The 23257-nt window shown below is 45.0% G+C and overlaps 1 protein-coding gene across 1 annotated transcript in view; it reads right to left on the bottom strand.

Annotated features, from left to right (window-relative positions):
* Positions 1–23034, bottom strand: part of GRIK3 (glutamate ionotropic receptor kainate type subunit 3) — a 311709-nt gene extending 288675 nt beyond the window's left edge. The window contains 1 exon segment of the mRNA XM_078145457.1: positions 22814–23034. Coding sequence (XP_078001583.1) covers positions 22814–22928 — 115 coding nt within the window. The 5' untranslated portion in view covers positions 22929–23034.
* Positions 23035–23257: the final 223 nt, after the last annotated feature.

Genomic DNA, 23257 nt, shown 5'->3' on the forward strand with positions numbered 1-23257 from the left:
AATCTCTTTAATCTGAGGCAGCTAGGTGGTGCAGTGGATAGAGCCCTGGCCCTGGATTCAGGAGGACCTGAGTTCAAATATGACCTCAGACACATAACACTTACTAGCTATGTGACCCTGGGCAAGTCATTTAACCCCCATTGCCTAGATCAAACAAACAAAATCTAATTTCGTGGAACCAAAATTGTCCATTTTATCTTCTGTGGTCTTCTCTATTCCTTGTTTAAACTCTTTCTCTACCTGAATCTTCAAAATACCCTAGGGTATAGGTGCTATTATTATTTCCACTTCACAAATGAGGAAACTGAGGCAAAAAAGGCAAAGTGACTTGCCCAGGGTCCTGAATCCAGACCCAGTGCCCTATCCACTGTACCACTTAGCTGACTCACTGCTTTTGATGATGATGATGATGATGATAGTAATAATAACTAGCATTTATATAGGGCTTACTGTGTGCCAGAACTGTGCTAAATTCTTTACAATTATTGTCTCATTTGACCCTGATTTTATTGTTGAGTTGTTTCAGTCATGTCTAACTCTTTTTTTTTGTGAGGCAATTAGGGTTAATTGACTTGCCCAGAGTCACACAGCTAGCGAGTATTATGTGTCTGAGGCGGATTTGAACTTAGTTCCTCCTGACTCCAGGGCAGGTACTCTATCCACTGCGCCACCTAACTGCCCCCATGTCTAATTCTTCATGACCCCATTTGGTGCTTTCCTGGCAGCGATAGTGGAGTGGTTTGCCATTTTCTTCTCTAGCTCATTTACAGATGAGGAAACTAAGGCGAACAAGGTTAAGTTACTTGCTCAGGGTCACACAGTTAGGAAGTGTCTGAGGCCAGATTTGAACTCACGAAATTGAGTCATACTGATTCCAAGCCCAATACTCTATCCACTTCATAACATTCCTTAGGAGCCCTACAACCCAAATGTGGGTGTAGTAACCAGGGGGATTTTACACTGCCCAGATGAAAAATACCTAAGACCCAGCATCAGAAACACACTTGTCCATGCCTCTGGGGAGAGTGACTGCCTGGCACTGATGGATCACTTCAAAGTATTAGGTAGATAAAGAAATTGATTATTCCATAAATCATTGTCTCCATGAAAAACCCAATTTTTTAAAGAGAAAATATTATAAATCTGTCTGAGCTGCGTGAGCGACAGTGTAACCATTTCAATGTAATTGTTTTAGTACTTTCTCCCCTGTGCCAACAGGAGGGACAGCCTCCCAGGCTCCCCCCATGAGTGCGTGTGAGAATGTTACCTTGCCGGTCACCAACTCTGATAGCAGAACAAGAAAGAATGAGCTGTCATTGCAGCAGAATGGATGGAGGTCAGGCATCAGAAAGGACTGGCTCCTTGACCCAGAGAAGACTGTAAAACTGTTTTACCATGATGTAGACAACAGACAAGTATTTGGGCCCTCCCAGCCCACCCTAAAGCACCTATGTCTGGGAGGGGGTGGGTGCAGCCCTGCCCAGAGGAAGGGGAATGGACAGGATGAACCCTGGAGAGGCCTGTTGTGACTCCAGGGATTTGCAGCAATCATAATAAACATAGCTGACCTTTGTAGAGACCTGTAAGATCTCAGCTTTCCTTCAGTTCACTGGATCCCATCCAACCCCATGAGGGAGCTAGCAAGGCAAAGGGCATATTCTTATCCCCATTTTACCAGGGAAAGTGATATGTCCAAAGCCACGCTGTGGCTAGTGAACAAAAAAAAAACTGGGCAGGATTCTAGTTCTTCTCATGATGCTACAGCTGCCTCAGCCATGCATACATACATACATAGATACTTACATACATACATAGACATACTGGGACATTGGCAATGAAATCACCTCCACGGGGCTGGAGAGTCTGACCTAAGGGTGGCATTGAGGCAGATTAGAGATGACCAAATCATAGAGATGACTGAAGGCTTTGGTCAGTGACCCTAAGCTCTGCCACTGACTTCACTGTGGGACCTCACCCAACATACATCCCTCTCTGAGTCTCTCTGTCCTAGACTGAGGAGAATCATCTCCTGCCAAACACATCCCCAGCTCCCAGGGACAGGACAGGTGCTTGTTGCTTCTGACATAAAGCCCATTCTATGATTCAAGTAGTCATCCTGGCCCCTCCAGGCTCTGGGTCCCAGGCCGGCATGGACAGAGCATGAGCAAAGCCTAGTTTGTCAGGCCATGAGCTCCCTGAAAGCCAGGACTAGCTCTTGTTCATCTCTGTCTCCCCACTGGCCCAGCCTAGCCCAGGGTTCTGCACGCAGCAAACATCTAATAAATGTGTTTGAATGGAAATGTCATATAACATCAGAATATCATAAATGCCCCTACATGAGCATAATGATACTCACACCCTACCCAACATACCCACCATATGCACACATGCCCATACACACACACACACATGGGCACGTACCCTTTAAAACACATCAGAGCTGAGAAGGACCTTTGAGACCCTCTGATCTAATCCCTCATTTTAAAAAGGAGAATCCAACGGTTTAGGAAGGGAGAAGTGATTTGACAAGATATAGACACACATGCAGCATACATAAACATATGCATTTGCAAAACCAGTTTCATAGTCACATCTACATAAATGCATGCATACTCACATTCACATGTGTGCAGACACGTGTGCACACATGCACATGGGTACATGTATGGCCATAGGTACACATACAAACAGACACACATCCAACTTGATGAGAAGTTGTACTAGAAAACAGAAGAGGAAGTGCTGAATGTAGAGTCAGGAAGATGAAGATTTGAATTCTGCCACTGATATTTCCTGGCTGTGTGACTTTGAGAGTGACCTGTGTGATCACCAAATCCCATCAATTAAATGAGAACAGTAATACCTTCCGAGGATTCTGTGAAACTCCAACGAAAAAATGCATCCAAAGATGCTTTGCAAATATCGAAATGCCAATACAATGCAATGACGACGATAATATAATTGTCAGCTATTACTGTTATTTGTCCCAAAAGCTCCCATTGGAAGCCTCCATAGATTATCCCAGGATCTCTTCCCTGGGATTGAGTCACCACGTACAGACCCACTGTCCTCTCTCCCTCAGTCCTTTTCACAGGGGCACAGGCCTTGCAGCCTTCTCTCCATTCAGATGACCTTGCTTCCTACCCCTTGGCCCAGGCAAGATTTCTTAGACCCAGGAGGAAAGAGCTGGGTTCAGTTTCTCCAGCAAACAGCTGGGGCTCTCATTAGTCTCCCTGCCTTGCCCAGGCCTCCAAAGCTGCTGTCTAGCCCTCAGTCCCCATGGACTAGTCATAACTCAACAAAACCTGCACATTCTCCCATATTTTATTTACTGATTCGATGTTACGAGACAAGTAAAATAGACGGCTGTCACCTCTATTAAATGGGGGAGGAAAAACAGCAGAGCTGGCAGCAGCTTCCCACATGTGTGCATTTCTCTCTCTCTCTCTCTCTCTCTCTCTCTCTCTCTCTCTTCTCTCTCTCTCTCTCTCTCTCTCTCCTCTCCCTTACAACATGCAACATCAGACACCTGTTTACCTGGAAAGGAAGGAGCTTCAACAAGGCTCCCTGGGCTTAACCAGGAGATGCCCTGGAGCATTCCTTGGTCATATGAGGCAAGCTTCAGGACAGACTGAAGCCTATCCAGGTTCCTGGATGCCCTAATGACCATGGGGAGAAACAAGGAAAGAAATATTGGGAGAAGCTGATTGCAAACCATGCAGATAGCTTATTGAAGTTCCCCAGACTCAGGGTTCTCAGGGTCTTGATATCAAAAGAGGAGAAGGCCCTACCTAGATTTGCAGAGAGAGGGAGATGAAGAACTGATTCAGAAGCTCCATCTCTCTCTCTCCCTCCCTCCCTCCCTACCTCCCTCCTCCCTCTCCTCCCTCCCTCCCTCCCTCCTCTGTCTCTCTCTCTCTCTCTCTCTCTCTCTCTCTCTCTCTCTCTCTCTCTCTCCCTCCCTCCCTCCTTCCCTCCTTCCCTCCCTCCTCCCTCTCCCCATCTCTGTCTGTCTCTATCCCTCCCCCTCTCTCCTTCCTTTCCCCCTTTCTCTCTCTCACTCCCTTCCCTCTCTCTCCCTTCCTCTCTCTCTCCCTTCCCCTCTCTCTCCCCTCTGGCTGGCTGGCTGTCAGTTTATCTGTCTGTCCTCTGTTGCTCTGTTTCTGTCTCTGTCTGTCTCTGTAGATGAGGAAGTTGAGGCTCAGAGGAAGGATTCAAATCCAGGTCTCACCTGACTCAAGCCCTAGAACAGATATGGGGAACTTGTGTCCTCGAGGCCACATGTAGCCCTCTAAATTCTCAAGTGTGGCCCTTTGACTGAATCTAGACCTCACAGAACAAGGATTAAACTTGGGCTTAGTCAAAGGGCTGCACTTGAGAACTGAGACTATGTAGAATAGTGGAGAAAATAGTCATTAATGGTTTCAGGAAAGAGAGTCTCCAGTGTAGCTCACTAGGGATAAGGGTTTGGGCCTGTGTTGTTTAATATTTTCATCAGTGACTTGCATAAAAACATAGGTGTGATACTTACTAATTTTGTAGATGACACAAACAGGAGGTATCACAAACTCATTAAATTACAGTCAGGATCCAAAGTGATCTTGACAGCCTAGAATACTGGCCAGATCTCGGAATAGTGGACAGCCCTATGATTTCATTAGCACAGGGCACTCTCTTGTGAGGCAACACCCTCCTCCAATTCAAGACAAAGCAAGGCAATGCAAGAAGCATTTATTAAGCACTTACTATATGCCAGGCATTGTGCTAAGTACCGGGGATACAAATATAAGGAAAAAGAAAGACAGTCTCTATTCTCAAGGAACTTATAGTCTGATGGTGGGGAGGGGCGGGGAGAGAGATAATATGTCCAAGGGAGCTGAAAAGGTGAGGGGGAAGGTACCTGAGTTTGGTTTGAAGTTCAGAAAATCTGAAGTAGAAAAAGTTGGACAGCTTGGGCCCCTCCCCAAAATGGAGGTGTCAGGAGAAACACACCTTCTCTACAACTTAAAGAGATCTGCCTAGAACACTTAGAGGTCAAATTACTTGTCAAGGGTCACACAGCTATGATGCATCCAAATCACAGCTTAAACCCAGGTCTTCTTACCTTCAAGTCTGACTCATAGTCTCTACCCAGCATTAGCCTTGGACCATATCTGCTCAGTTGAAATTCAATGAAGATAAACGCAAAGTTTTCCATTTGGATTCAAAAAAAATGAACTTTGCAAGTCCAAGATGAGGGAAGCGTGACTACACAGCAGTTTTTTGTTTTTGTGAAAAAACATCTGTAGGTTTTAGTGGCCTGTTAACTCACTCAACAGAATGGTATCATAACTAAAAAAAAAATGAATTCTATCTTGGTCTTAGTATCTAGGAATAGAATAGCCCTTCTATATTCTCTGCCCTGGTCAGACCAAGACCATTTTATTATATTTGATTCCGGGTGACCCATTTTGTGGGGACATTAATAATAAGCTGGAGAGCAAACTGAGGAGGTCAGCCAAAGGGGTAAAGGGCCACACCCTATGAGGATTGATCGAAAACATAGGGGATATTAAGCCTGTAAGAAGAGAAGGCTTTGGGGAGATGAGATAGCTGTTTTCAAGTATTTGACATGCTGTCTTGGAGAAGGATTATTCCGTTTAGCCCTAGAGGGCCCAACAAGGAGTAATGAGTGAAAGTTGGAGAGAGGCAGATAGAAGCTTAACAAAAGGAAACATTTCCAAACAATTAGAGCTATTCCCGAGAGTGAATGGGCTGCCCCAGGATAACCTGGATTTCTCTGCTAGAGGCTCTCAGGTCCTATGTGAATGACCACTTCCAGTCCCAGCTGGGGAGATCATAGAGTAGATTCTTGGTTGTATGCTAGTTGGGCTAGTCAGCCTCTGAGGTCCTTTTCAATCCTAGGACTCTGTGATTCTGTAACACGCTGAAATGGGCTTTGAAGACATTCAAGGAAAGAGGCGGAAGAAGTATCCAACTCACAAAAATAGTGACCGAACCCAGGGGTCCCATAGTGGGACTCCCTATACTGGCTGTAAAATAACAGGCCCAGACTTCTTCGAGCAACTAGACTAAGTAAGTTCCTGTCCATTAGGCTTCTGGCTGGCCTCGGGCTCCCTGCTGGAGCTCTCCACCTGGTTTACAGGAGTCCCATCACCTCCAGCAGGTGTCTTTCCCTTGCTTAGTTCCAACAATCTGTACCTTTCCTTGTTTCTGAGAAAATGTGTTAGACCCCGGCTTTCTGAGGCCATTACCGTGCCACACAGACTGAAGTCTGCTTATCCTTCCCTCAGAGTGACACCTGGGAGCTCTAAGCTTCGCTGTGTCCAACGCTGTTGGTCTGCCATAGACAGCCACCACCTTGAGACTGGGTCCTTATCGCTTCTTGCCTTGATCATTTCTCTCTCCCCGTCAACCCTCACCAGCTCTTCATGCTAGCCTTAGCCCAAATATTGTGTTACGTGTTATCCAGGCAGTTAGGTGGCACGGTGGATGGAGTGGTGTGCCTGGAGTTAGCAAGATCTGAGTTCAAATCTGACCTCAGACACTTACCAGCTATGTGTTCCTGGGCAAGCCACTTAACACTGTTTGTCACAGTTTTCTCATCTGTAAAATGAACTGGAGAAGGAAATGGTATCTTTGCCAAGAAAACCCCAAATGAGGTCACAGAGAACTGGACATAACTGAAACAACTAAACACCACTGTATGTTTTCTACGCCCAAAAGATTATAAACCCCTTGAAAGCAGAGACTGTTTTATTTATGTCTTTGTATCTCCTAGCACAGTGCCTGGAACAAGAGATGTACTTAACAAATGTTTGTTGATTGACTGATTGGTTTATCTTCCTTAATGCCTAGATGTGCTCAACACTCCTCTGCTTAAACCCTGTGTAATGGCTCCCTATCGCCTTTGTTGTAAAGTTCACACTTCCTAACTTCGTCACATAAGACCCTCTGCAAGCTTGTACCACCCACCCTTTCCATACTCCCTTCCATGTACTCTGTGGTTACTAGGTTACTAGTATGGTACTAGGTTACTCTCTGTCTTGCCTTCGTCCACCTCCCTCTCTACGCTCATGCTGTTTCCTTTGCTTGAATTGTTACCTTTCTCCCATGTCCACCTGTTGAAATGCCACTAACCCTTTGGAGCTTAATTCGAATGCTTCATCCTTCAGTATACCTTCCTTGGCTCCCCCTTCCTCCAAGCTAGTAATGACCTTTTCCTTCACTCCACCCCCAACCTCACTTTGTATTTGGTTCACACATCTCTGATGTACCCATTTTGTGTAATCTCTTTCTCTATACATGTCTTATCCTTCCTGCAGTTGCCTGTGAGTTCCTAGAGGCAATCTTATCATATTCTTGTATCTCCTTCAGGTCTGGATCATAAGGCTCATCGATGGACAGAAATGTTTAGCAAATGTTTATGGAATTGCATTTGTTAATGGGCAGGCAGATGACATTTAAACAGGTCTTTAAAAGTTTGCAAAGTAATGTACATACGTGACTTCGCTGGACCCTCACAATCACCCTGAGAAATAGGTATTCAAGGTATTAATATCCCCATTTTATAGATGTGGAGACTCAGGCTCATATCACAGTAATAAGAATACATAATTACTAATAATAAATAATAATGATAGCCACCAGTTATGTAGCACCTTCAAGGCTTACAAGGTACTTTACAAGCATTATTTCATTTATTCCTTATATCAATTCTGTGAGGTAGGTGGCATAGTAAACAGAGGGCTAGCCCTAGACTCAAGATGAATTGAGTTCAAATCTTTCTTCATGTACTGGCTATATTACCTGGGACATGTCACTTAACCTCTGTCTGCCTAAGTTTCCTCATCTGTAAAATGGGGAAATAAAAGCTTCTACTTCCTAGGGTTGTTGTGAGGATGAAATGAGATAAATTTGTAAAGCACTTTGCAGAACCTAAAAGCACTACATCAGTTCTAACTATTATTATTATTATTATTATTATTATTATTATTATTATTATTATTTTACAGATGAGGAAACTGATGCTGAGTAAGATTAAGTGATCTGACCAGGGTACCACAGCTAGTAAGTAAAGCAGGATTTAAATTCAGGTCTTCCTGGCTCCAGGCCCAGAGTGAATAATCCCTGGTAACCAACACCGTTAATTAGGTGAAATATGAACCCTGGTCTTTTTAACCTTGTCTAGCTTTTTCTACTTTCTACTACAGCACAAGATCTCTCAAAAACACCCAAATCCAAACCAAGCCTGGGCCCCTGGCATTTATATGCACATTACATACATTCTAAATTCCATTTCCAGATGAGGAAAAGGAAGCTCAAAGGGGTGAGGTGACCTGTTCATGGTAACATAGAGGTTACTTTTCAGAGGAGATTTTTGCATCTGGTTCTTCTGGTGTCTAAGTCCAGTGCCATATGCACAAACACATAGCGATATCTCTTGATACCTACCCCAAAGTAAAACAAACAAACAAAAAACTCCATGGTGTTTGTATGGTGCTATGAATAGAAGTCAGTCTCTTTGGCTTATGGTTTATAGACTCTATCATCTTCATTTTTGGCATTTAGAACATTTACCCTTTGCAGCACCCATCCTGTTCAGTGATCACATTTTCTAGTGCTTTCAGTACCCTGGGATATAATTAATCTGGGCTTGGTGACTTGAATTTATCAGTGACCATAAGGTTGCCTCTCATTATTGTAAGTTTCAATTCTCTATTAGTCTTGCTTTTTTCTGTCCTTTCTTGCATAAAAATGATTTTCCTTGGAAGAGTTGAACCTTCTTTCTATCATTCATTATCGTTGTCCCATCCACCCTCAATAGATCTTCAGTGACCTTTACCTTCCCCCCCCCACAACAGAACTTACAAAAAATAATAAATAAACCCTTTTTGGTGTTATAGGATTGCAATATCGTGCCTTTCTTTAGGTTTTCTTGTCAAACTCAGTGCATTGCAAACTCAGCTTAAGCGCTTTTTTTAGGCAATTGAGGTTAAGTGACTTGCCCAGCGTCACACAGCTAGTAAGTGTCAAGTGTTTAGTCTGAGGTCGGATTTGAACTCACGTCCTCCTGACTTCAGGGCTGGTGCTCCATCCACTGCACTATGTAGCTGCCCCATCTTTAGCAATCTTGATATCATTCTTATAGTACCACTATATGCTTTTGTATCCAACTTTCATTACCTGCCTTTGTTTCTATTTTCCATAAGTGTCTTTTTAAAAATCATTATGTATTTATTTTTACATTATTTTGTTTTCTCCCTCCCTTCCACCCCTCCCCACCCCACTGAGAAGACAAGTAAAAATATATCAGTTATATGTGTGAGATCATGCAAATCATATTTCCATATTAGCTATATTGCAGAAACAAACAAAAAAAAAGCAAGAAAATTATACATCAGTTTGTACTCAGAGTTCATCAGTTCTCTTTCTGGAGGTGGACAGCATTTTTTCCATCATGAGTCCTTTAGACATGTCTTGGATCATTGTATTGATCAAAGTAGCCAAGTTTTTCCACAATTAATCATTATTACAACATTACTGTGACTGTCACAATGATTTTCCGGTTCTCACTTTACTTTGCATCAGTTCATATAGTTCTTGTATGTTTTTTTTTTCTCATTTGTGTCTTAAAAGCTACGTTTCCCTGTGCATCCACATTAGTTTCTTTAGACAACTTCTCCCTTTACTCCTCAACAGACTAATTTCTCTTTGTGTCTTCAGAATTTCATTCTTGGTAGTTCTCTATCCCTCAGTGAGTTTCCTTTATAGAATTTTAGTAAAGAGGATGCTACCTATTTCTTCTATGAATGCTTTGAAATCCTCTCTCTAAAAATCTAGGGTGCATTTCATACGATATCCAGGTTTTCTCTTTTCTATCACAGACTCTAAGAGAATGATCATTTCGTCCCAAGGTTACCATCATCTCTTCTTAAACAATCAGTTTGTCCTTGTTGGTAAGAATCTGGTCTAGAATAGCCAGTCCTCTCATTGGTTCCACTATCTTTTGATTATTAAGGCAAACCAAGAAATTATTAGTTGCTCTGCTTTTGGGAAGAGGGAGAGACAGACAGACACAGAAAGCTTCCTATCACTACTTTATCACACAGCCATGGCAATCCTGTGATTTGTTTCTTGAACTCTTCATCTATTTCCTCTTACAATCTAGGTAGACTACAGCATACTTTGAGGAAAATATCATTTCTTGGACCTGTTATTCAACCACTAGGTGGTGCAATGGATAGAGCGCTGGGCCTGGAGACAGGAAGACTCATCTTCCTGAGTTCAATCTAGCTTTAGATACTTACTAGCTATGTGACCATGGGCAAGTCACTTAACCCTGTTTGCCTCAGTTTTCTCACCTGTAAAATGAGCTGGAGAAGGAAACGGCAAACGACTTTAGTATCCCTGCCAAGAAAACCCCAGGTGGAGTCACAGAGAGTTTAGACACAACTGAAAAATGACTTAACAACAACAACAACCCCAAGGATTGACATGTCCTTGATATTTTTTCTCATTTAAAAAATATTAATATTAATTACTTGGCTGAAGGTAGAGACAGTATGCACAATGAAATTTACAAGTGGCAGAAAGCTAAGAGAGAATAGCTAACAGACTGGATAACAGGATGGGATTCCAAAAGATCCTGAAAGGCTATAATGATAAACCAAATTAATTAAGTTTAGGGCTAAATATAAAGCCCTGCACTTGAGTTTAAAAAAATCAATTGCACATGTACAGGATTAGAGAGATGTAACTTGTAAGTACTTCATATGTAAAAGATATGGGTGTTTTCATTATATTAAGATAAGTTTCAATTCATGATAAAGAAGAATGTTCAGCAGGCATTAAAACTGCCCAACAATGGAATAGGCTTGCTTGGGAGGTGGTAAGGTCTTTATCAAAGGAAATATTCAATCGTCATCCCTATGATCACCTACTGGGAATGCTGTCAAGGAGTTTCCTGCCAAAGGCAGGATATTGAGCTAGATCATTCTAACTAAGGTCTATTCCAAGCCTGAAAGTATAAGATTCTAAGTCAAAGTGAACAAAAAAGTGATGCTTACAGAAAGAAGAAAGGTGGTGCTAGTTACCAGATCCTACTTTCCCCCAATGAATTCTGCAGTCTCTTAATTAAAGTATAATTTGACACTTCAAAGCAGGGGAGGGTATGTAATACAGTGCTAGATTTGGAGCCAGACAACTTGGATTTGAGTCCTGGATCTGTCCCCTAACAGTGTCTGTGTCCTTGGGCAATTCATTTAAACTCTCTGGGCCTCAGTTTCCTCCTGTGTAAGATGAGGAGATTGGCCCTGAGGTCTCTTTCAACTCTAGATTCTATGGCCTTCCCTAATTTCCACATTAAGGATCCCTTCCTTGCAATGGCTGCAAGGACTCAGTAAGCAATCCCTTCTGCTCCCTTTCTCTTAATGTCGGCATCAAGCTCTTTTAATAGGGCAAGGTTTAATTGTCTCCTGTGGATTGGAAACCTCTTCATACACCCCAGAATCTTATCTCCTTCTGTCTCCCTTTTCTTCCCATCTTCTTTCTCAGCCACCATTCAGCATGGCACCAAAGGCTTTTTAGTCACCTCTGCCACTCCCCCAGGATCTCCCTCCATCTCATTATCTCCTATCTGTACCATTGCCATGGGGATGCTCTCCTCCTCAGTTTTTTTTTTTTGCGGGTTTTTTTTTTTTGCCAATGGCCTCCTTATCTGATAGTTCCCAATGGAACCCTGGAGCCCCTGCCTCTCAGGGACCAGCCCCTTGCCAATGCCCCTTGGAGTGTCACTGCCTCCTCATTGCCCCACCCCAGGGGATCCATCCGCTCTGCACCAGGAAGAAATTCAAAAAGAGAATAATCAAGACTTGCCTAACAAAGTCCCAGAAGGAGATTCCCACAGCAGGCAGGAGACAGACTTCCTAGCTCTGGAGCACATGCAAAATGCATTTCAATTAAAATGCTGGAAATGTGAAGAGGAAACAGTGCCCCATGGGCCAAAGACATGAGATAAATACAGTACAACACTACCCTGAGCTAACACTTTAGAGCATTCCAAAAAGGGGCAATTGGCCCACCTACTGGAATGCTGATCAGTTGGAATATACTGCTAGCTCCAGTCATTGTCTTTCAGCCCAATATCTGACAGCCTCTCACAAAATCCTTGTAGATGAGATGGAGAGATGGGGACTCTATGATAAATGCAGTTAGGTGGGCTCAGAAATGGCAGAAAGACCAGACCCAAAGAGCAGTGACTAATGTATCCACGGCAACCTGGATAAAGACCTTTATTATCACATGCCTTGGCACTATCCTCTTCAAAACAGTTGCCTATGCCTTGGATGGAAGTATAAATAGTATGCTTATCAAATTTGCAGATGACATGAAGCTGGGAGGGATAGTTAACATATTAGATGGCAGAATTAAGATCCACAAAGAATTCAACAGAATGAAATGAAGAAGAATGAAATGTAAATGAAGAAATGCAAACTTCTACATTGAGGTTCAAAAAATCAGTCATGTAAGTGTAAGATGGGATATATATGACTAGAGAATAGTTCAAGTGAAAAAGACCAGTTTGGGAGCAGGGGTCAGGGTTGAGGGTTAGTGGACCTTGAGCTCAACACAGAAAATGATATGGCATGGAAGTCCTAAAAGGCTAATAGGATCATAAGCTACATTATTAGAAGTATAAGGTTCAAAGCTGGAGATGTATCGGGGGTGGGGAGGAGAGCTAGTTCTACTGTCAGACCCCATCTGGAGCTCTTTGTTCATTTCCAAGTGGATGATTCAAATGAAAGGAATTTGAACCAGATGATCTCTAAAGTGTCATCTCTCTAAGATACTATGTTCTTGCACTATTGGCAAACTAGATCATGTCCATAAGAGGGAAGGAAGGAGGGAAGGAAGGAAGGGAGGGAGGGAGGAAGTAAGGAAGGGAGAGAGAGAAGGAGGAAGGAAGGGTTTTACAAACATTCTCTCATTTGATCCTCACAACAACCCCTGGAGGTAGGTGCTATTATTACTCCTATTTTATAGTTGAGAAAACTGAGGTTAAGGGTCTAGCCCAGAGTCGCACAGCTAGTAAGTGTCTGAAGCCAAATTTGAAGTCAGGTCTTCCTGATCCCAGGCTTAGTGCTCTAATCACTGTACCACTTAGCTGCCTCATAATAAGTTTGTATTCCCAGTACTTAGCACATTAAGTGAGTGCTACATAATACTATGCTATATAAGGACCCATTTAGGAAATTAAGAATGCCTTGAAATATCTAACAAACAGGTTTCCGCAGGGAAGAGGAATAAAGGTTTTCTGCTTGTGTTGAAAGGGAACACCTAGAAGCAATTTGGGAGAAGTTGGAATATTGAAAAAAGAAAAAAGAAACTTCCTGAGGTGTCAAAGACAGAGTGAGCTGCCTTGTAAAGGAGGGAGCTCCATGTCTCCAGAAGTCTCCCTTTGGAATTTGGATGGCTACACTGAGGACATTATAGAGGTTATAGACATTATATACATTATAGATAATTCTATAATGTAGAGGTTATAGACATTATAAATACCTCTAAAGGGATGCTGGACTATATTCCTCTGAAGTCCCTTTCAGCTCAGATAGTCTACCATGCTAAGATTTTTCCTCTCGAGTCCCTTCCAACCTAAAACAATGGATGATCCTAAGTACTTATGAGAGCAGTTATCCCTTCCCTCCATCCTCCACGGGACTTTCCTGATTAAAGACTCAATCAAGGACAGACATAGCATAACTGACTTTCCTTCCTCCATTCAGAGCCTAGTTCCTCTCCTCACTAGGTAATATATTTGTCTCATCCAAGGACTTCTCTACATACATGCTGTTTTCAACCCAGCAGGCTCTCAGGCTAATGGAGAAAGGAGATAAACTCATAGTAGCTCTCTGAGTTCTGGAAATGGAAGATACCCTGAAACTTCCTTCTGCAAACACTTAGGTGGGGACAGAGAGTGAAATCCTCTGAGAGCTGGAGAAGTAACAGAACTCCCTCAGGGGTTGGCCGTGCTAAGAGAATCAATCCATGCAATTCAACCTAAATTTAGTAAGCACTTATAATATGCAAAATGAACTCTGAAGTGAACTTCCAGACTCTGACCCTGTCACCCCAACTATGTTTCTCAATTTCTTTCCTTTTCTCAAAAAGCCAATCCGATCTACTGGGTTTCTAAATGACACTTGCTGACCATTTTTTGAGAAACACCTTGGCATTGCAGAAAGAACAAGGGATTCAGTTAAGTGCCGTGGTGGATAGGGTGCTGGGCTTATAATCAGGAAGTCCTGAATTTGAATCCTGCCTCAGACACTTATTGTGTCTGATCTGACTCAGTTTCATAATCTGTAAAACGGAATAACAATAGCACCTCACTCAGTGCAGTTGTAATGATCAAATGAGATTTTTGTGAAACACTTTGCTTTTTATTTGCTAATTATTACTTTAAAGTAATAAATAAATATTAGCCATTATTATTAATCATCATTCAGGCAGGACACTGGGATTAATAGGGTTAACAAAGCACCCAGTAAGACCACACTAGATCTAAAATTTAGAATTTGGAGTTTGACTCCTATGCAGTGAGCAGGAAGGAAACAAAGTTCTTAGGTTAATTAGCCACTGCTAATCACTTCATGGTTTTTCAACATCTCTTCTTATAGGCAACAAAGAGGCACTGGGGACAGAGTGATGGATTTGGAGTCAGGACAGATGAGTTAAAATCCTGAACCATACACTTACTAGTTGTGTGACCCTGGGCAACTCACTTAACCTTTGTCTTGGTTTCCTCAACTGTAAAATGGGAATAATAAAGCACCTACCTCCCAGGCTGTTATGAGAATCAAATGAGATAATATTTATAAAGCAGTTAGCTCAGTGCTTGACACGTAGTTAAGTACTTAAGTACTTACCTTCCTCTTCATCTTGACAATTGTCCTGGTGATTCATGCTTCAGATAGATATCTTGCCACTGGGCCCAGATGGCTCCAGAGGAGAAAGTGAGGCTGGTGACTTTGCAGGGCCCTCCCTCACTTAAATCCAATTCACTTGCATGTCATAGCATCACCTCCCTAATATCATTGAGAATGAAGGACGTAGAACAACGAGAAGAGGTTGAACTGGGTAACCTCAAAAATCCTTTCTGATTTCAGGATTCTCCAGTTTTACCTAATCCACACCTGGGGTGCTCTCACTTTCACTTATCTTTCCTAGCTTCTTTGAAGCTCCAATACCACCTTTTACAAAAGACCTTTCCTGATACCTCTGCTACTAGTTTCTTCCCTCTGAGATTGCCTTGCATTTAACCTCTATAGTATACGTGATATATATTAATAGAACATGCTACACATGACACACAACATATTTTAATATATTACATGAAATATCCATGTATATTGCATGTATAGTTCTTTACATGTTGCTTCCCTCATTAGACTGAGTTCCTTGAGAAGAGACTGTGGGTTTTTGCCTTTGTTTGTATTCCCAGTACTTAGCACAGTGCTTAGCACATAGTAAGCACTTAATAAATGCTTGTTGATCCACAGACTGCCAGATCAAAGCAACCTTAAACATCTAAACGAAAGAAGAACCCAGGAATTTGACTACTGCTTGGTGCAGCAGTGTGGCTGTGGAAATGATAGTGGATGGGGCCTCAAAACACCTAGGTTAAAATCTTTGCTCTGCTACCTGTGTGACCCTGGGCAAAACAATTAATCCCTCCAAGCCTCAGTTTCTTCTTTTATAAAATGAGGAGGTAGAACAGGATAGCCATCTAAGGTGCCTGTCGGTTCTAACCCTATGCTCCTATAACATGGCTGCAATACCTTTCAGAAAATCTTTTTGGGAATACCCTTCAGAACATAGGACCTAAGAAAGCCAACTCTTTCATTTTACAGAGGAAGAAACTGAGGCAAAGGAAAATCAAACAAATTTTCCAAGATCACAAAGCTTTATTACTTTAAAGTAATAAATATATATTAGCCATTATTATTAATCGTCATTCAGGCAAGACACTGGGATTAATAGGGTTAACAAAGCGCCCAGTAAGACCACACTAGATCTAAAATTTAGAATTTGGAGTTTGACTCCTATGCAGTGAGCAGGAAGGAAACAAAGTTCTTAGGTTAATTAGCCACTGCTAATCACTTCGTGGTTTTTCAACATCTCTTCTTATAGGCAACAAAGAGGCACTGGGGACAGAGTGATGGATTTGGAGTCAGGACAGATGAGTTAAAATCCTGAACCATACACTTACTAGTTGTGTGACCCTGGGCAACTCACTTAACCTTTGTCTCGGTTTCCTCAACTGTAAAAAAAAGGTAATAAATAAGAGCCATGCTGTGAAAAGAATCCTGGATTTATAGCCGGAATGGCTCTTAGAATTCATCAGTTCAATCCCTTTATTATACAGAAGCTGCACTGGATTCCACAGTCTTTCTCTAAAGCTCTTCCCGTTAAATTTGTGGTGTTGTTGTCGTTGTTGTTGTTTTGATTTTGTTTTGGGGGGTTTTTTTGGGGGAGGGGGAGGGATACACCATTGTGGCTAATAACCTGGAAACCACTGCCTCAGTTCTTGTTGAGAAGCCGACTCCGAACGCTGAATCACCCTTCAAAGCATAACTGAGAGCATCTAGCACCCCACTGGGAACACCTTCGGGGACATCGCCATCACAAGGTGTGTGGAAGGCTGGAGCACGGCAGTCGAAGCATACTGCCCTCTGCCGCTGCCTACGTGAAATCAGCGCTGGGAAGACGGAGGGATTCCAGAGACGCCAAAGAGCCAGCCATCTGCCGCTCCCTTTCTATGCCTGCCACTTCCGCGGCTGTGAGCCCTGCCACATGCAACTAGCTATCCAGGGAAAAACCCACACCTTGTTCAAAGTTGTTCTCCTCACACGATTTCTCCTCTTGCCTCAGGAGGCCTCCCCAGCCATAGAAGGTGAGATGAGGCATCCCTGCCTCTGAATCAGATGCGGCTGAGAATTGTCTGCTTGCGTCCTTCCCTTCCATCAGCCCTAAATTTATTCTAGGAGGAGGGTATCTAGGAAGGGTAGCATTCAGTGCTGGACCCCTAGGTGTAAATGACCACAGGAAAGGAGTAGTCACTGCATGCCCTCACCAAGCCCCAAAATGCCGTTCACCCAAACCAATAGTACCAAATAACATAGCTAATGTCCTATTCTACCCACCATAGTCTCATCCCTCTTTATCAAAACAGGGCATTTCCATGCCTCTGGTTTTCAGCCAGGCAGGTTTGTATCTCCCATGAGCAGCAAAATGCTACTCTGTTGCTTCTTTTCTCCTCCCCATTCTCAGCACTGTTCCTCTTGAGAGGGTACAGGAGGGGGATGGGGGGGAAGCATGCTGAATACCATAGAGTTCTACTAATGAGAGATGATGTCAAAAAGCAGCTATGCCCACCCTCAGAGTGAAGCATTTTTACAGGATCACCAATTTGGAGCTTAAAGGGACCTTAGAAATTATGTAGTCTAAAACCCTCAATTTGTAGATGGTAAAACTGAGGCCAGAGAAGTGATGTGACTGGCTCAAAGATCACACAGGCAAGCAAACAGTTGTTCCCGGGATTCAAGGCCAGATCCTTCCATTCCAAATCCAGTGATCTTTCTTCTGTACCACACTCTGCCACTTGCCAATTCCAAAAGGAGGATAGAGAGCCTTCTCCCCCCCACCACCATCCTGTGTATCTCGTAGAATTAGACAAATAGTGTTGGATCTAGGCTGTGATCTGAGCTCTAGAATTCCTCAACCACCCTGCCCAGCAGCAAAAAGATGGACATCATAACCCCTGGAGAGGCCTGTCAGCCCAGAATTCTGATCTCTCTCATCTTACCTTGCTTAAATGACACACACACACACACACACACACACACACACACACACACACACAGAGTTCACCCTGATGTCAAAAAGCTATGTAACACAGTGTGAGGCCCACATCCAGAAGAAATTAAGCTCACAATGGAGAAAGGGGAGGTGGAGACTGGGGTTGTTGGCAGCAGCTGGGCTGGTAGGTGGAGAGGCACAAACTCCTGAATTGAATGCTTTCTAAGGCCCCTCAGCCACTCCCAGGTGGCAGGAAGCTACTTGTCTGAAGCTATTTACTTCCAAGGGGGGGAAAACCCTATTGATCTTCATTCAGCTCCTGTCTGCTGCTACACAGGGATGTTTCATCGCATCACCGGTCACCGCCAGAAATTTCTCATTGTTTCATTCGCAGCAGCTCCCAAACTCAAAGACAGTTGTTCAGGACCATTTGGCTGAACTGACATGAAGAGCTGCAGACCTCTTCAAGGTCCTGGGGGAAGCCCCCTCTCCTGGACTATGAATACTCGAGTAGCTGTGGATTTTGCTCAGGGACCCCATATACATTCAGGAAGCTCATGACCCATCAGCCAGGGTCTTTACTGCTAGATCCTTGCTCCTTGTCAGTATTTTAGGGGAAGCAGTCAAGCTGGGCTCTCCATCAGCTGCCTAGCTCTGCTGGACTCAGCAGTGGACTTTCTCCTTTGCCCTGGCTCCATTCAAAGTTTTTATCACCCACAGGGATATCGGGACATCATTCCTGGCCTTCCATGCCTTCTGCCTTGAAATCATATCTTTCCATCTCAATACCAGACTGCATAGCTCAACACTTTATCCCTCTCATATCAAAATTGTCTCTGGGTTTCAACTGCAAAGAATCATGGAAATCACAGAACAACATACCATCATACATTTAGAACTGGAAAGGATCTCAGGGGTCATCTAATCCAATGGAGGAAACTGAGACCCAAAAAGGTTAAGTAATAATTTGCCCAAATTCACATAGACAGACAAGCAGAGGCAATATTTGAACCCAGGTAATCAGAATTTAAATCCAGAAATCTTTCCATTGCAACACAATAAATGGAAAGGGACCTTAGAAACCAACTAGTCCAACCTTCTCATTTTATGTAACTGGAAACTGAGGGCCAGGGAGGAAAAAAAGATTGTCCCAAGGTCACACAATGCCAGTAGAAGAACTGATACCCCATCCAGGACTCTTCCCAATAGACTTTCCAACTGTATCATTCATAGAATTTTAGACCTAGAAGGGACCGTAGAATTTTAGACCTAGAAGGTGACATCACCAGGAAATTCTGATCCCTACAACACATCATTGAAACGCTTTTGACTGATCAGCCCATCCTTTATAACTTGCAATAAATTAAGACCAGATTCATTTGAACAACAATGACGGCTATAATAATACCCTACAATATGCATTGTAAACCTTCAAAGAGCAACATTGGTAATCACACAGAGAATACATTTCCCATATATTCATATGAAATAATCAACGGTGTTTTTTTTCTCCTTGGGCTACAATCCAATTATTCTCTCCCCCTCTCTCTTCCTCCCTCGATCGCTCTCCTTTCTTACTTGCCACCCATCCAAGCAATCAATGCCTTGACCTCTTCCTCTGATAGACGCAATTACAAAAAGACAGAGCAGAGCAATTCATCTATTCAAGATAGATTGTTCAAACACTCCGTCACGCGGCTGGGCTCCCTCCCGGGCTCCCTGTCTGAACGGAAATTTAAGCCCTCAAAGAGGCCAATAAACAGAAAGGTAAAAACTGCCCCTCTTCAAGTCCAAAATCCCCCTCTTCCCCCACACCTGCAGAGAAAGCTTCCTTCAGTGTCCCCAACTTGAAGAAAACAAACAAACAAACAAACAAACAAAGCCCTGAGTGTGAAGGCAGCAAGTGGCAATATAGGACTCGGCAATAAACAGGGACTGTTAGCAGGACCTGCACTCCGTGTCTCCACCTCAGCACCAGACCCCTCTCCCTTCTGACCCATCTAGTAATGACACGTATCCTGACAATGAGGTCCCTGGAGTAGGGTGCTGAGGAGAACTCCGCTTGGGGATGGTGCTGATGGGGTATAGGTTGAGCATAGTTCTCTCCCTCTTTGAAAAGGCCATCATAGCTGGTGTAGGGGTAGTTTGGCAGACTCAGCCCTCTCAGGGGAATGTTCCAGGGAGCTAAGAATGCTACCCCAACCCCTGCCTCTTCTTTTCAGGGTTGGCACCCTCACTGGCAGTCACATTTGGCATCTACACAGCTGTCTGCTCTACCCTGAGAATAAAATGGGACCAGGGTGCCTGGGATATGAATGGCCAGGTCTGACACATGATAATTAATCCCGGGCTTTAATATGAAGAAGATTAGAGAAGCCAGTGCTTTGCCCTCCTTTAATTATGCTATTACATAGTGAGCCCCAGGGAGGGGGAGGCAGGCTGGTGGGCCTGGGCGATGTGCCACCTTTCAATGGTGAGCCCCTGACCCCATTAGCCATCTTAGTTACAAGGGGAGGAATATCCTCTGATAATCAATTTACCATGCTTGGTGAAGGTTTGCTGGCTAGTAACTCACTAACTTCATCCTCTGCCCCCCCCAAGTCCCTGGGACTTCAGTTGTACTATGGCACTCCCCAAGAACACATGCATGCCCATCCTACAGAGAACTACAATCCTCAAGTTTAGGTTATCTCCCAAAGGGTCACTGAAGATGGGCTGAGACCATAGTCAAAAACAACACATAGACTCAGAGGTCTGTTCAATATCTATCCCCCCCCCATCATCACCTTTCCCCACCCCACACACACATATACAGAGGGGAACATGGGAAAGACAGTGGTATCTGCAATGCGTGAGTTGGCCTCAGAGGCCCCATGGGCACCTACAAGGATTCTCCCCACCCTTACCCTCACCCCCTGCATATTTTCCTTTCCCAGCCTCTCCAAGGGCACCCTACTGCATATGGTCTGCAGGCCTTTGACCTACACTCAAAAAAGGATGAAAAAGAAGGGGAACCTTTCCCCAGATAGCAGAGTAAGTCCTGGGGATAGTAGGGAGTTGTGGTGGAGTAGGGGAAGGTAACAGAGGGAGGAGGAAAAATCCTTAATGACCAAGTAACATTCACCCAAGGGCTTCAAATGGTTAACTCTGAAGTGGGGAAAGAGGAGGCAAAGGGAAAGTGTTATATGAGATGTAAGACCCTACTGCCTTCCTTGCCTCTGAATTGAACACACCCCTCAAAATAAGCCCAGAGAAAGGCCCCAGTTTCAAGAGATAGGACTTGTGGGCTGCCCACTGCCTAGATGTGCTTAATAGGTTCCATAACATTAGAAAGGGGTCCCTTGACCTAGGGTGGGAGCAAGGGAGGAGGAAGACAGAAAAACTCCAAGAAAAAGCTTCTGTGAGGTCCAAAGACATAGATTTTGGCTGGCTTAAAAGCCCAATCTTCAAACAGAGACAGTATTCTCTCCCTCTACTCCCAATCTAGTGCATGCAGAATGGCGAGCGGCGGCCCAAGGCAGAGCCCAGACTCACCAAGGCTGAAGGAGACCCCCTCCTTGGTACTTATAAAAAGGAAGGGGGGCTTGCAGATGATTCCTATGGGACCTCAGTTTTCCCTCTCATGTTGTTCTGAAGGATATAAGGGGAATAAATAGGCTCTTACACTAACCGAGTCAGAGAGCCCTGCAGAGCCATACCTCATATTGAGAATTTTCCGTTCCCCAGAGGACCTGGGGCAACACCGGCGCCCAGCGGGGCGACCACTCTACCCCTCCTCCTTTACACACTGCACCATTTACCCCTCATACAGACACAAAAAGCCAGAGCTACCCACGACAGGCCAGCGGGCGGCTGAGATGGAAAACAAAGTTGGATTCCCCGAGTTACTGCCTCTGTTAGAAACAAATAGGAGGAATAGTCAGCTCCAGCTCTCCACCAGGCTGGTTATAGCTGCAATCCAGAAGCTGTTCGGCCAGTTTGTGGTAACTTAAAAAAATCGAAATATGCCCTCCACTTGAGATTTTCCTCCCTTAGTCCGCACCATGCTTCCTCAACCATGGAGGAGAGCTCTGGGGGGACGCTAAGCAAGACTGAGAGGATCGCTTTCTATCAGGAGAACCTCTGGCCGAGCTGTGCCCCGAGGTGCGGGATTCCGGATGCAAGCCCTGCCCCGCGGGAAGCCTGAAAGCCCAGGTCCCAAAATAGTCAGGTCCCCATTGGGGTGTCTCTCGCTCATGTTCCTCAGGCCCAGTAAGGCTCGGGGCGGCCACTGAGAAAAAAAAAAAGCCTGCGGAAGTGAACGGCCCAGCATGCAGGAGCCTGAAGTTTGCTGCACCCCCGACCCCCCCCACCTCCGCCCAGCTCCATCTCCATGGCTCCAAGCCTGATCCCCACTCCTTGCCCATCGCCTGGATTCCAGCCTTGAAGGTCGTCCCCTTGCTGCCCCTAACCCTGCCAAGAGACCCAAGTACCGAAGGTGAGGAGGGAGTCGGATTTGGGGCTTTTCACTCACACACACACACACACACACACACACACACACACACACACACACCCCACCCCTGAGCCTCTGGTCCGCCTGAGCCCCCTCCAGGGTCAGGAGAAGTGTGGACAAGGAGCCAGGTTGGGGGGACTTAATTCCTGAAGGAGATTGGGAGACAGGGAGAAAACAGCTCCTGAGCACGGACCCGGCTTGCAGGAATGGAAAGAGAGAGTCCCCTAGGCTTGAATCGGGGCGGAAATGATGGGGATAGAGGGCCCAGAGACAGTTTGGCCACCCCCACACCAGTCCTGCCTGTCCCTGTCCGCCCCGCCCCAAGGAACAGCAGTACAAACCAAGGGGCTTCAGCCAAGCTGGGGAGTGGGTGGGTGGCCGAATTTGCCCGGGCGCAGGGAAGAAAGCAGGGATTCAGGGAGGGAGCGGGCTGACGGGAGCGCCCAGCGGAACCCTTACCTATTCGGATGACATGGGGCATTCCCCGAGAGTCCTGAATCCAGAGCACGCAAACCAGGAGCCCGGCCCAGTATTCCCAAACCAGACTCTGGAGACGCCGCCAGGGACGGGTCATCGTTGGGCGCCGAGCCTCCCCGGGGCGCGGCCGTGGCGGGCTGTTCCGCTCCCTGGGGCGGCCGCTCTACCAGCCGGCGCGCAGCCCGGGAGCCTCCGCCGCCGCCGCCGCCGCCGCCGCCTTCACGGTCTCCACCACGGCGGCCGTAGCCGCCGCCTCCTGGCCACCGAGCCCGGGTCCGGAGCGGGGCTGAGAGTCAGTAGCGCCCCGCTGCGCTCTGCACATCTTACTGGGAAGCCCGCCCGCCAGCGCCCGCCCGCTAGCCAGCCAGCTGCGCAAGTGGTGCCGGGTTCCGCGCCCTCTGGCGACCCTGATTCCGACCCCGACCC

The sequence above is a fragment of the Phascolarctos cinereus genome, unplaced genomic scaffold (genome assembly GCF_003287225.1).
Source record: "Phascolarctos cinereus isolate Bilbo 61053 unplaced genomic scaffold, phaCin_HiC Scaffold_726;HRSCAF=1367, whole genome shotgun sequence".
Taxonomy (NCBI): domain Eukaryota; kingdom Metazoa; phylum Chordata; class Mammalia; order Diprotodontia; family Phascolarctidae; genus Phascolarctos; species Phascolarctos cinereus.